General features: G+C 40.1%; 1 protein-coding gene across 2 annotated transcripts in view; it reads left to right on the top strand.

The window, feature by feature from the left end:
• grb10b (growth factor receptor-bound protein 10b) overlaps positions 1-13,988 on the top strand; it is a 69,574-nt gene that overhangs the window by 2,211 nt on the left and 53,375 nt on the right. For both annotated transcript variants that reach the window (XM_031278226.2, XM_031278225.2), the window contains exon 2: positions 12,932-13,056. In XM_031278226.2, the coding sequence (XP_031134086.1) occupies positions 13,006-13,056 (51 nt within the window). In that variant the 5' untranslated portion in view covers positions 12,932-13,005. The remainder of the gene's footprint in view (positions 1-12,931; positions 13,057-13,988) is intronic.

The following is a 13,988-nucleotide window of genomic DNA, read 5'->3' on the forward strand; positions in this document are numbered from 1 at the left end:
ATATAAAAATAAAAAAATAATTAGATTTTTGGTGCAATTGGTAGAGCTTGAATTGCGATACGAATGTGAATCGATTTTTTTGCACACCCCTACTGTTCATATTAACATGTCTGAAAACGCATATTACATGACCATTCGCATACACTGGGCATGCGCGTGCCGGTGTAAACAAGAAGCTGATTGTTTAACGTTACTCCTGTGCGATTGAAAATACAGAAAATACATGGCGTAAAGCAAGACCAGAGATTTCTTTGCTTGAACTGACGACGAGGTTGAACTGTTACTGAAAGTTACACATGAGGACAAGGTGGTGAAGGCGGTGAAAAACAGAAAGCTATTAGTCAGCCTAGCTCACTGATAAGAAAAATACTGACAAACTCAAGCTGTAAGCATGTCTTGATATTGTCTGGTGGTTTTAAGTGCATGTTGTCATTCAACACTGGCTTAATTACCATGGATTAATTAAAATATTGTATACTTAAATGCATTAGTATGTTTTAAATGTAACCTCAACATACAGTATCTTTCAGAATTAAGGCAAGCAAAGCTCAGTCAGCAACCTTTCTGGAGTCAGTGAAGTGAAACACATAATCTGGCCAACCACTGATATTCTACACAACTTGGCAACCTACACTGGAGCACTTAGATACTGCACACATGCACTGTCCTCTGAGTGTTCACCTTTAAAGTGTGGTTGAATATAAAGTAGTTAGCTGCTGCTACATACAGTCTAAAACATGCTATAGTGTCTTTTCAAGCATGTCATTTTTTTTGACACTCTTCCATTCATAGCCAGAGAGGATTTCTCTTTTCCTTGCGCCTGCCCATTATTTCCTGCTTTCTTTCATTTAATTATGTTGTGGTAACATCTCTGTGCACATGGCAACCGTGCTAGCTGCGCTTTCTTTCACCCCCTCAGCACCAGTCCTGCTATTTCAAGTCCATGCTCAGTAAGCACAGGCATGACGGGGCATGAACTCTGCAAGACTACAGGCTGCCAAAACTCTGCTGACTGCACATATTGCTCATAATTATACTTACAATAAGCTATACTCAACTCGCTCGAGGTTTCAGACCTGTGTGTTTTGTCTTTCGAGAATTTTGGTTCTGCTGCTGCTCATACATCATTGGCTTTTGATTGAAATACTGTGTGCTTGGCAGTGATCACCCCAGAGATTTGTTGCATAACCTAAACCTGAGCCTCATTTTAAATGTAAGTACTTTTCTTGATGTACAAATGCACAAAAGGTTGGATGCCCCCCCTGCCCTTGCTTGTATGCATATAGTCTTCAGCTGCCATCCATGGGGAACAGTTGCAGAGATATCCTATTAGCTGGTATTGGTGGTATAAGAGCTTGTGGTCGTGCTCTAGGCAGCATTCCATTGGGTCTTGCGTCAGCCAGCAGTCATTCAGCACTGGTTAGTCTAGGCTTATACACTGTTAATACACCCTCCCTGGTGCCATGACACCATTAGCCCAAACCTGCTGGGGGACCAGAGCACAGTTCAGTTCAGTTCAGTCGACTAACTCTGCCTGGATCTAAAAGCAGAGCAACTTCATCTGTTCCAACATGCTCAGCTATGCTGTCAGTGGTCAAAAAGTAACCCAGCAATGTTGGGGACTGTGATTAGCTTTTTTGTTAAAGGTCCTATGCCATGCTGCTTTTTGGATGCTTTTATATAGGCCTTAGTGGTCTCCTAATACTGTATCTGAAGTCTCTTTCCCGAAATTCAGCCTTGGTGCAGAATTACAGCCACTAGAGCCAGTCCCACAATGAGCTTTCCTTAGGATGTGCCATTTCTGTGTCTGTAGCTTTAAATGCTATTGAGGAGGAGAGAGGGGGGGGCAAGGTGGAGGGTGGGGGTGTGGCCTTGACCAACTGCCACTTTGCTTGTTTGCAAGCCATGATGTCGCTCTCTTTCTCATGGGCGGGCAAAGCAGAGAAAGGGGAGGTAACCTTTCCCCTTATGACATCATAAAGGGAAGATTCCAGATCGGCCCATCTGAGCTTTCATTTTCTCAAAGGCAGAGCAGGATACCCAGGGCTCGGTTTACACCTATCGCCATTTCTAGCCACTGGGGGACCATAGGCAGGCTGGGGGAACTCACATTAATGTTAAAAAATCTCATAAAGTGAAATTTTCATGCCATGGGACATTTAAAGGTTAAGTTTAAGTTATCGTTTCTAGAAATTACTCTTCTGTTAAAATGTTTGGGTTACCACATACTTGGCCTTAAACAGTCCCTCCAGGATTTCGCAGCCTTTTTTATAGATTGTTGCGGCCCAAAATGCCTGATTTTGCGGGAACTTTTGTAAAAGAATTGCGCTAAAAGTTTCGAATGTCTTTTGTATGTTTGTTGCAAAAAAAGTTGCGATTTCTTTTTGTATAGTTCTTTAAAAATAAAAAGGAAACTTGTTTTGGGGAGAATAAATTACTCTGGGCTGAGTTTTCCTAGTAACCTTACCAAAAAGGCTCAGGATGCTGCAAATGTTGGTATAATATGAAAATGGCTGGTGGATTTAAGACAAAAAATAATAATTTATTGAATGAATCAAATATGAACATATCTGTCAGTGGCTTGTTGATCTTTACATTGTTGATTTCCTAACCTGGCCTGGGACACACATTCGGTTTGATAAAGCACTTATTTAGGGCTGGGACGATTCGTCGACGTCATCGATTACGTAAATGCATTGACACAAATAATTTGCGTCGACGCGTCACTAAATAAAATAAATAAAACTTGCGTGCAAATTAATTACTGTAATGCGGAACTACTGTTAGATACGCGGGATCTAGGGACACCTAATCTGTAGCCCCGCCTTAGCTCTGAAGCTAGCCGAGCTCTCCGCCTACATGCAGTTTTTTCTCAGGTCTCTCAGTTTATCTTTGTCCCTCTGTCTACCCCATTGTCTGCCCCCTCTTTCTTTAGCACGCCTCTCTCTCCTAGTTTCACTGTCTATATCTCTGTCTGTCTCCCTCTGTTGATCTGGGTCTCACCGTACCAGCTGGAATCTGCAATGCAAAATCAAAACAAACCATGGTTAGTTGGCTTTGGTACATGTACCATACGATTACAAACAGAAAGGACTTTTTTTTTCTCCCCCCAGAAATAATTCCCAGTGCGAAACTTCAGAACAATACAGGCATTTTTCTGTTCTTCAATAATAGCACTGTCCTAAACCTCATTCTGATTCCCTCTCACACTCTGAATATAGCACTGCTGACCATGTATGTATGTATTTTGTCGTACATAATTGCATTTTCTGCCCTCTGGTTTTCTAATATTATACCCAGATTTAGAAACGATCAGGGATTAGAGTTCTGTACTTTGGTATTTAGGCATAAGACTTTTGTTGAGTCCTTCTTAATATGATTTTTTTCAGCCAGCCAAGTATGTTAGCATTCCAAAGAGTAAGTAAGTAAAATAAATCCTGTTCCCCTTTCCCCTTAAGTGCTCACATAGAACTCCAGCCCTCTGATGCCAGTTAAATGTTTCACCTACAAGGTCAGTTTTATTTGGGTTTGATGTTTCCTTTTGTTGTAGATGATAATAATGGAGGTCTAATGCAACAGGTTTGTGTATTTCATAGCATCAGTCAGTCAAAGAGGTTATGTGCTACCAACAGTTGTGAGAATATGGCGTCATGAGAAGGCGAATCCATCCAACACAGCCCTCTGGGGCCACCATTACAGCCAACTTGTGCACAAGCACAATTGCTCCCAAGCTCCATCCATTCATCTTTAGCATTGCATAAGACCAGTTCTCCCAAGCAGCCCAATGAAATACTCATCCAATTAGGCACTGTCCACATTTCCAAAAGGCCTTTCTCTCATAGACTGGTGCTATTCAGCCTCCCCCGGCATGACATCAGACCCTCTCTTATAGCCCCACTTTACGCTGCTGCTCTCAAATAATGAAAGCTGCCATTTAATGACTAATCAACATGTGCAACAAGCACATCCAGTGAGGAGTGACTACCATCTAATCTGCTGACTAAAACAGAAGACAGAGATGCTCTGTTCAACTCTCTCTGCCATCTTTCAGTGTTACATTGCTGCAGAAACAACAGCCAGCCCACACACACAACCACACACACTCATACTCTGACAGCCTAATTTGAGAAGCTTTAAAATTCACAATTGGAATTATTTGCAATTTTCATTTTAGAGTTACTTGGAGTACCAAAGATTTTGATTAGTGTCCAGTGCTGTTTTTGGTAGTGTAATACCATGCAGCGCCTACCTACAACAAATTCTAATGGTTTGACCATTTTCAAAATCTTTATTTAGTGATCTATTAATAGTTGAGGATAGTATGAGGACCGTATTCTGTCCAGTTTTTCTTTGGTGTAATCAAAGGGTGCACAATTAATAGCGATTTTATCACAATCGCAATATGGACTAGTGCAATTTCCAAATCACAGGGGCGGCAGAGTATTTGTTAAAGGCAAAATACTGTATGTGTCAAACCATTCTGACTTAAGTATTGTGTTGCAGAGATGTTGCATCCTAAGTATTCTAGACAGACTACAGACTGTTTGGTATAGATCCTCGCAAAAATCACACTATAGTCATTTAATTATTTTTTTATTTTTTTTTATGTAAATGAGAAAAATGATACACAAATTATCATTCCCTCCAATATCGTTAATCATATCGCAATATCAGTCAAAATAAAATAAAAATGACATGGCTCTGCTATTTTTATGTTCGAGTTTAAGATGATTTGTCAGTTACACGCATACACATACATACATTTTAAGGGTTGCCTACTGAGAAAGATTCTGGTGGGAATCAGAGGGGGAATCTCCAGCCCACAGCAATACAATACAGTCAAGCAGGCAACTCATCGTTCCACCCAGACCACTCCCTGTCTCACATAGATCACATTTCTATAGGTCGTAAGTTTTGATAACTTGCAGCGTCAGGCTAAATATTCTTAATGAAGGCATCTGGCTAGTTTAACATACAGTAGAATGATTGACCTCCCCTCTCTAGGGGTGGGGTTACGGTCAAGTCCCCAGGCACTGAGTTGGATCTGTGCCATTTCTTGAATTAAGACGCTGTTTATGTTCTGGATTGGAGCGGTGCAGGATGAGGGTAGGGGTCGATTAGGGGGGCTGGGGCTGGGCAAGGGTTTGGAAGAGAGGGAGGTAGCTGTTGCGTTACAGTGCAGCATGGGTTAACAGTGGTGATCAGGTGGATAGGAGGCTTCCAGCAACAGGGACCTGTAGCGGTAAGAGTAAATTAAATATTAACATAAAAATATTGATAAAAGCAGCTTTAAATACGTGTTCTTATAAACAAGACAACTAGTATAAGACTAGGAACCTTGACGTGTTGCTCTGTTCTGGCACTCAGCTATCCTGTATTATCCTTCCCGAATCATTTCACCTGTGATTGGTCTGTTAAGATTATAGGACAGGCTGCTCTCAACTGGCTTTACGTGTGTGACTTAAAATGTATCAAACTTATAGCTAGAGTTGCATAGGGTAATACACACCAGCTGCCAGCTAAATAACCATCTGCTGAATTGACATTACAATACATTTACCTCAACTCCTTTTTAATCAAAACTTTTTTTTTTTTTTTTTAAAGTAGTGCTACTCTGAACACACTGAAATAAAAAAAAAAATTCTTAGTTCTTACTGCCACAAACATTCCTTAATCACTACTTTTCTCACCTGTTTGACCACTCTAAAATGTAGAGAAGCTCCTTGAGTTGAGACATTTATCAATAGAAGGGGTAACCTTCTTTTGTTTTGTTGCTTCACTGCCTCGAGAAACTATTAAAGGATATTATGACAAACCCAGATAGTGAATTTGGATCTACTGGATATCGTAGTTTGAGACACACACGCACACTTGTGTACACAGGTACTGTACACTGATGTTGAGCTTGTTCCAGCTGTACTGTCTGTCTGTCTCAGTGACACCCCGAGGTTGCAGTGGGATTCCACAGATAATCTGGGTCCCAACCCAAATTCGCCGGGCATGGGACATTTTCATTCTTGTGTAGTCAGCATCGTTTTCACTGGATGAAATTTCATATATGAAAATATGAGACCCTGTTTATTATAAGGCTTAACCTTGTATGTAAATGCACCGACTTCCAGTAAAATATTTTTTTAAACTTTCAGGAAATCGTGTGCATCACGAAATTACAGTAACTATCATTGAAATGAAACACGACCCATAATGTTCTATCCAGTTTTCCTTCACCGTGCCTCAAGCTAAAGCTGTTACTCTTCTAATGACTTTTCCTTTTTATATACTTTTATAAACATGTGAAATGGAGCAGTTTTCTAATAGAACACAAGTGATCAGGGATTGATTAGACTCCCTACAGAAGCCGGTTGGTTGGTGCATCTGCAGGAGTATCCATAATAGTCGCAAATCCTGCAGGAGCAGTTGGGTGTCAAAAACTGACCTGTGCAGACCTCTACCCCAGGCTGTAGGAGATATAACACTCTGTTTCTTGACACAACCTGATCCCTAGAAGCATAAAAAGTGCCCTTTTGACCTTATGATACCTAAGTAGTTACTTACAATCAGTGCGTGTTGTGTTTGTGTTATGTACTATGCACACACACAGTCGCACATATTTTACCATTTGTTCCTCACTTTTCATTTAACACCATCCTCCCTATCCCTTGCTGGCCCACAAATCAATCCATGTCGTGAGGTCGGGGTTCACTATATTGCACACATTTTTTCACCGACTGCCCTATATGGAAATAATGTGCTCTCTGCATTCCATAGATGACTGAGCAGAGCTGAACAGCCCAGTGTTAAGCTGTGTCCAGTCCAATCAGCTAAAGTCAAGTTGACTGGGATGAACACGTTTTACAATTACATACACGAGGAAATTAGTTGACACAGCTACACAGTTGAGCTGTACAGATGCTGCCATTGAGCACTGTAGAAATCTACCCCCCCTCCCCCGAATTGTCTGATTTGACAATAAATGCCTCGTCTTTTTCAGCTATTAGTAGTAGTTTATTCAGTTATCATAAAAACAATAATTATATACCACAGTGTAAACTCAAACAGTAAATAGTGACTGAAAGGATTAGGCTGAAGCAAAATCTTATACAGTATATGTCTATGTTCTTATCTTATCGATTGTCACTCTGACTTGTGCTATTTTTGCCAAAAGGCCCAGACTGGAGACACACAACACCAGTATCAATATCAGTAAGTCCACATTAGTGGTAGGTTCATGCACCTGCAAATCTTACCCTGCATGCATTACAGTACAGTTACTACAGTGGCATAGCATGCTGTATATTTGAAGCCATGTTTGGTTGAATTCAAACACTTCTCTTACATCAAGTTACACAATACAGACACTGTAACTGCACTCTGTCTTGGTTCAGTAATAGCTTTGGCAACAGCAAAATGGCTATCATGAATTTAAACATGATCCTTTAATACATAAGCCACAGACAAGTAAACAGAGAGGTAAAGAGACAGAGACAGACAACAGACAGACTGACTGACAAAAAGCCAAGCAGGAAGGGGGACAGAAATACAAACCAAACAGACAGACAGGTTGACAGTTAAGACAGACAAACCAGACCAACAGGCAAGCAGACAGGTTTAAAAAAAAAAAAATCAAACCGACTCCTTAGTTTACAACTCATGTTTGGCAGTGCAGCTCATAAGACACTTGTTTATTTCAGCTTTGGCCTACATACAGTATGTGAGGTTAAAAGTTTAATATTTCCATTTTCCATTTTTATTGGACTCTTTGGAAAGTTTTCAGGAAATATGGGAGGAAGTTGTGACCTAAATAAGTAATGACTATTTTAAACCATAATGAGAGTTGATATACATGCTTCTAAATGTATATTTATTATTTGCAAAGAAACATTCTTACAAAAGTGTGTCTGAAAGTTTGCTTTTGCTTTGCAATCCCTTATCCCATTATGGATCAGTTCCATCTATGGATTTGGATTTGAATATGGATTTACCCTCATGGTATTGGTCACAAACAGAGGCACAGTCCTGCAGTCTCTAAAATCTGCGAAATATCCATCTTTGGTCTGGTGAGCTGGTCAGTCACTGATCCCCCACCATGTAAAAGAGGCAAACTGTTCAAGGAAAAGGTTTCTACTCTTTCAATTAGGCTTTACTTTAAATCGCCCAAGGTTCTGCTGAATCTAGGCCTTGCCTTTGGTTTCTCTGCAGGTCTTATCACTTTGGGATGTTAAAGCTGGACCCTTGAGATGTAAGCATTATATATCAGCACATTAACCCCTAGACTGACTAAGCATGCTGGCCCCCCAGCTAAACTATTCCACTTCGTACTGCATTTTTTGATCTTTGAGCTCAGTGAAAATACGGACAGGTCAAAAGCTATTATTCTACTCAAATGTAAGTTCAGTTTCTCTTCAGTTATGAATCATTATGAAGTTGTAACATCCAATAGTGTGTAACACTCTGACATGATAGTGTATAATTTTCCCAATAGCAGTTGTAGAGTTTCACCACAATGGTGAATTTTGTTGCCTACTAATTTTATAGAATGTAACTTATAGGTTCATATATGCACTCACACTATCACAGTTATAAATTAAACTTTTCAGTAAAGGAAAGCCCTATCTGAATAAATATATTAGTGTTTGTGGCTTATTGGCTCAAGGGCGATGTCGTATAACATTGCATGTTCTAGCTCATTAAGTACAAATCGCATATATGTCATGTCTGAGAGGATCTTCTATGATGTTGGCAGACAAAAGACTTTGCTAATCAATCACAGTCAACATCATGGTCCTGTTTTGTGTGTTTTGTTAAATGTACATTATCATCACTAGAGGTGTAACGATACATCGATCTGGATCGACATATATCAAATTAATCCTCAACGATCCAATATTATTCATATAAAGTGAAAATATTGATATATATCGCCATCTTTAAAGCTTTAGTGCGTAACTTTTTGATATTAATGAACGTCCGTTAAATTCAGGCCGTTGCCAAATGAGTTGCTACAAAGCTAATCAGACAAAGACTATCAGCTCCACACAACTCTCTCTGTATTTCTCAGTATGGCTATGTTCAGAAGATTGTGGCGTCCGGTGACTTTCCCACGCAGACGCTCGAGTGAAGATAATTACCTCTTCTGAAGAGTCCATGTTTTTTTAATCCTCAGTGTCCTCCTTGGCTACTAGCAACTGCGTGGAGGAGGGGGGGGTTCGCGGTCACGGAAGGCTTGTATCATGTGGACGCGCCGACAGTTTTGTTGTCATTACTTAGTATTCCTCATGGGGGCGGCAGAAACTACACACTATAGCTTTAAGATGTACCTTTATTTCAAAATGCATACTTTATATTTATTCTTTTCTTAAAAAAGAGTAGTTGGTTATTAATTTAAATGTCTGGAAGAGCTTAGTAATGAAACAGTCAAATCATATTTTAGTTGCTTTTTGTAAATATATATTATCGTATCGTATCGGTCGCAGGCCCCTGAATTGAATCGAATCAAAATCGTATCGTGGCAGACTTTGTGATATCAGTAAATATTTTATCGTTGTCCAAAGAATTGATGTAATATCGTATTGTGATAATACGTGTGATTCGCACCCCTAATCATTTGAAAAGTTGAAACCGCTAAAAGCTGTCTTAATGGTAGGGGTGTGAATCTTCACTGGTTCAAATTTGATTCAGATCGATTCAAAATCACGATGCATCACGATGCGTCACCTCCTCAATATTATTATATACATGGTTTTCACCTTCAGTAGAGTGTTGTGTATTTGTTGTGAAGTCTCACCCAGGATAGTGCTGGAAAGGATTTATCATGATTTGTCATTATTACGGGCCCTTGCGTTTGAAGTCTACCAGCTAAACATTCTCCCTCATACAAGTTTGAGCATAAATCACTTCACTTTTACAATCCAGATGCAGTCAACTCACCGCTGGGTACAGCTGCCATACCCCAAAGTCCCCCTTTCTAGTGCTGCGACATATATGTCCGGATAATTGCACTGTCCAGGTCAGAGATGGTTAGCTTTCAGTACACTGTTCAACTGGAAGGAATCGAATCAAAGGGTTCTGAGAGGGTCTAATCCCTGCACTGGAATGGCTTTGATTGTGTCAGGGAGCAATTAAGCATAGGTGCGTGTGTGTTTGGTCAATATATCAGTCACTGAGAGTCACTGTGGCACGTACTTTGTATCTTGGGTTGCAAGGTATTTTTATGCTACGTGGAACGCCTGAGCTTTTTCCCACGTTTAATCACGCACCGATGAAGCCGAATTTAACAACAGCTATGTTGTAAGACCATACCTTTTTAATTCAGTTGAATTTAATGTTTATTATCTAACCCTCATAAAATGAAAGTGGCAGTTTTAATAAGGATTTAAGCTTCTGTCAGGCACAAACATTTCGTTTAGCTTCTAATGTAGTTAGTTGAAGTCTGCCGCTGACACTCTTGCATAACCTCCTGACTCTTGAAATATAATAAACATACAGTTCAGCCACAGCTAGTCAGCCAGTGTGTGGCGCCTAATGAGGGGCTGCTCGGAGAGTTTAGGCTGATGTTAATTTGTTTTGTTTTTGTTGTAAACTGTGTGTCTGTAAATAATTTGTAAATGACGAGCTACCCTTGCATGCCAGCCGGCCAGGCCACACACATGGACTGACACAATAACACACACACACACACACACACACACACACACACACACACACACACACACAAACATTACAAGCAAAACCTTTCAGTGTACCCAGTGATCGTGGTGCCAAGCTCTTTGTTTAGAATGCATTCATGGTTTGGTCATTATTTGCAAGCCCAATTTTGGAGGTTTTAAAAAAAACTTGTTTCATGCTTAGTTCTTTAAAAAAAATTGAAAGGGAGAGCTCTGAGTTTATGTATCTCATCAGCTGACACAATTGTCAGGATAACATACCTATGTATATCTTGGTATAGATTAAAAACTGCTGAATTTATGGCTGTGTAAAGTACATTTCTTCCTGCCACAATGGCCAATATATTAAAGAAAAAAAATGTGGTGGTTTGATAGGACTGTTGACAAGTGCCAGCTATTTGCTTTTTTTCATGAATCAAGCCTCCAGCATTTTAAACTTGTCAAAGACAGAGCATTGTCATGGGTAAGTTAGACTATTATTTTGATTGTAGCACATTAAAGCTTAGATAGATGTTTCTATCTGATCTCTGCATTCATTTTCTATCTTACAGTCTTAAGGGGTCAGTAAACTGCATCAGAAAAGCTTGTCAAATGGGCAAACGGCTTCACAGATCCCCTCCCCCACACCTATACGATGTCAATAAGTTTAGATTTTCTTTCCCAAACCGACAATCTGAATGTCACACCTAAAGCAGTTATTGGCCAGGGGTGTTGAGGTGAGAAAGTAAGCCGGGTGTGAACTTCTCTCTCTACCTCCCTTTTTTACCCCTTCTGACGTGGTCGGACAACTAACTAGTTTAAGCATAACTCGGCCCTTACAGTAATTTACAGTCCTTACTGTCATGCTTTAGTTTCACTTATAAAGCTGGTTCATGTTACTGCCTTTTTTTTTTAATTACGCTTTCATCCCCTTTGTCAGGTTTTTTTAAATGAACGGTATGTCCAGTGTGGTATTGGACTCTACTGGGGGCAGGGTGGTGCTATCATAACACTGTGTCGGTCGGAGATGGCAACATACACAACTCTGTAAACACAAGTAGAGCCTCTCAAAGATCTGAAAACTCCTAAAAATAGAGCCTTTACACACTCACACACACCCACGCACAGCCACACGTGCAACATATGAAAACATCCACATAAACACACACACACACACACACACACACACACACACACACACGGCCACATACAGTATACAGAAGCACATCTACAGGCAGAAATGCACACACACATACACACTCAGTGCGCTCACAACTGCTAATGCAAACAAGAGATAATATAAGCTTTATGTAAAATGGCAGGCCATATTTTTAAAATACCAACATGGGGTCATGAACTGCTGCATAAAAGACAATCATAGTTGTGAGCCTGAACTGCTCGACACCAAATATAACCCGGGGTCTAACTTAAGATCTGGAGAGGTGCCTGCGGGGTATTTTTGGGTCAGTGTTTACAGGTGTTTAGTCAGTGGCAGCATTGCCAAGAGGCTAATAGGATACCCACTTTAAGAAGTTCAAATAGACTAAAGCCCATATTGTTCAGTTTGTGGTTATTTTGACCCAATGATGGCTGGAAGGGAGGATTCATAGAGCAGAAGAACACCTTTAAAGTCCCCTGAGGGGCAATTTTTATCACATCTGTGTTAATTTACAAACACCATGGCATCAAAGTATGGTGAGATTGACGTTGGGGTCAGAGTCAGACAGAGGTCAAAACCATTTAGAAAACCGAAGATGTCATAATAGAGACTTGCATGAGGTGCACTTCTTTTCAGCAAACCTCTATTTACTCTACAACTGTGCTTCAATGGTAGTGCAAAGTTAAATCAGCTCTTTTATGGTCCACATATAAGCCATTGTGGTTTATCTTGGCTCCAATTCATGCACTTTACCCTAGATTGGACTGGTGCAAATCTAGTGACCAAGAAGTCAATTTTCTTTGGTCCATTTACAAAATAATTGGTCATATTGCAAATCATGATTTCATAAATCATAAATGGTACTAAAGTTGATTTTGAATAAGATTTAATTATTTTGTTTACTGTTCACAATTTATAACCAACCACTGTTCCTCCGTTGTTGCTTGTTGATGTTGTTTACTGTGGGTCTATGTGGGTTAAGAAGTGCTCTGTGCTATATCTGTCTTCTCAGAAACTAGACTTCATCTTCCTATCCTTCATCCTTCCTCTCTTGGACCTTTTCACCCTCCCCTTTCTTCCTTTGTAGTTTTCCACTAACCTTCATTTGTCTGCTCTTCTTCCTCTGCAGGTTCTGCTCTGTTCATCTTGTCCGAAACTGATCCAACCAATCCAATTGTGCAAAAGAGCTGAGAAACACACAACATGGCTGTGGCCGGATGTCCGGATTATTTCCTGCATCATCCTAATTATCAGGTAAATGGCAATTCCTATGTAAGCTTTCCTTCAGTAAGTTAAATGTTTAAGATTACTTTCTATGCTACTTTAACAGGTCAACTGGTATTTGTAGAGATGAAATGTTGCCATTTTGGGCTAGAAATGAAACAACCAAGACTTATGTGCAAAACCAGACTGGGATGTCTGTATGAGTAGCTCTCCAGAGTTGGACTCACCGGATGTCTGTTTAAGATTTTGAACCCAAAATAACTATATTTAATAGAAATTCGAAAGTAGAAATGTGCCAGTGTCCATATGAAATTAAATTCCATCCTGTCACAGCGTCCAACGTTGCACTTGTTTATCCACAGGGCATGGCTAACATCATTTGTAGATTAGACTTCTGGGAATTTGTTAGCTGGATGAGATTATGACATTTGAACTCTGATCCAGTACAAACCAGGCACCTTATTATTTATGTATTTAACATGGGAAACTAATAATAAACCATCCAAGAAGTACTCAAGGTACTGTAGAGTGTTTCCAAGAAGTCTAATAAATAGTGAGGGTGTGGATTGTGGTCACTGTGGTCCTTGCCAACAGTTCTGCTTTTCCCAGCCTCTCTTGATTAGCCCTTTAGATGCTCTTAATAGTGTATTTGGTCTATTAGTTAGTATACACTGGAGAGGGAAATAAAATATGCTCTTTGGTTATAGTTTGTCCTGTTTAGTCCAGTCCAGACTAAAGAGAGTCGGTGAATGGCAGTGATATGGTCATACCATTTCACCACTGTGAACACATTGAATTCACAAAGAGCTGCAGGGGGGACAGACTGTTTAAGAGTGTTGGTCCAACAGAGGTACAACAGCATCTTTTGGCTGATTCTCCCCCAGGTAACAGCTGCGCTTTTCAATTATGATTCTATGGTCGGCCCATTCACTCACTCATTCACACACACACTCACTCACTCA

This window comes from Sander lucioperca, chromosome 10 (genome assembly GCF_008315115.2).
Source record: "Sander lucioperca isolate FBNREF2018 chromosome 10, SLUC_FBN_1.2, whole genome shotgun sequence".
NCBI classification, from domain to species: domain Eukaryota; kingdom Metazoa; phylum Chordata; class Actinopteri; order Perciformes; family Percidae; genus Sander; species Sander lucioperca.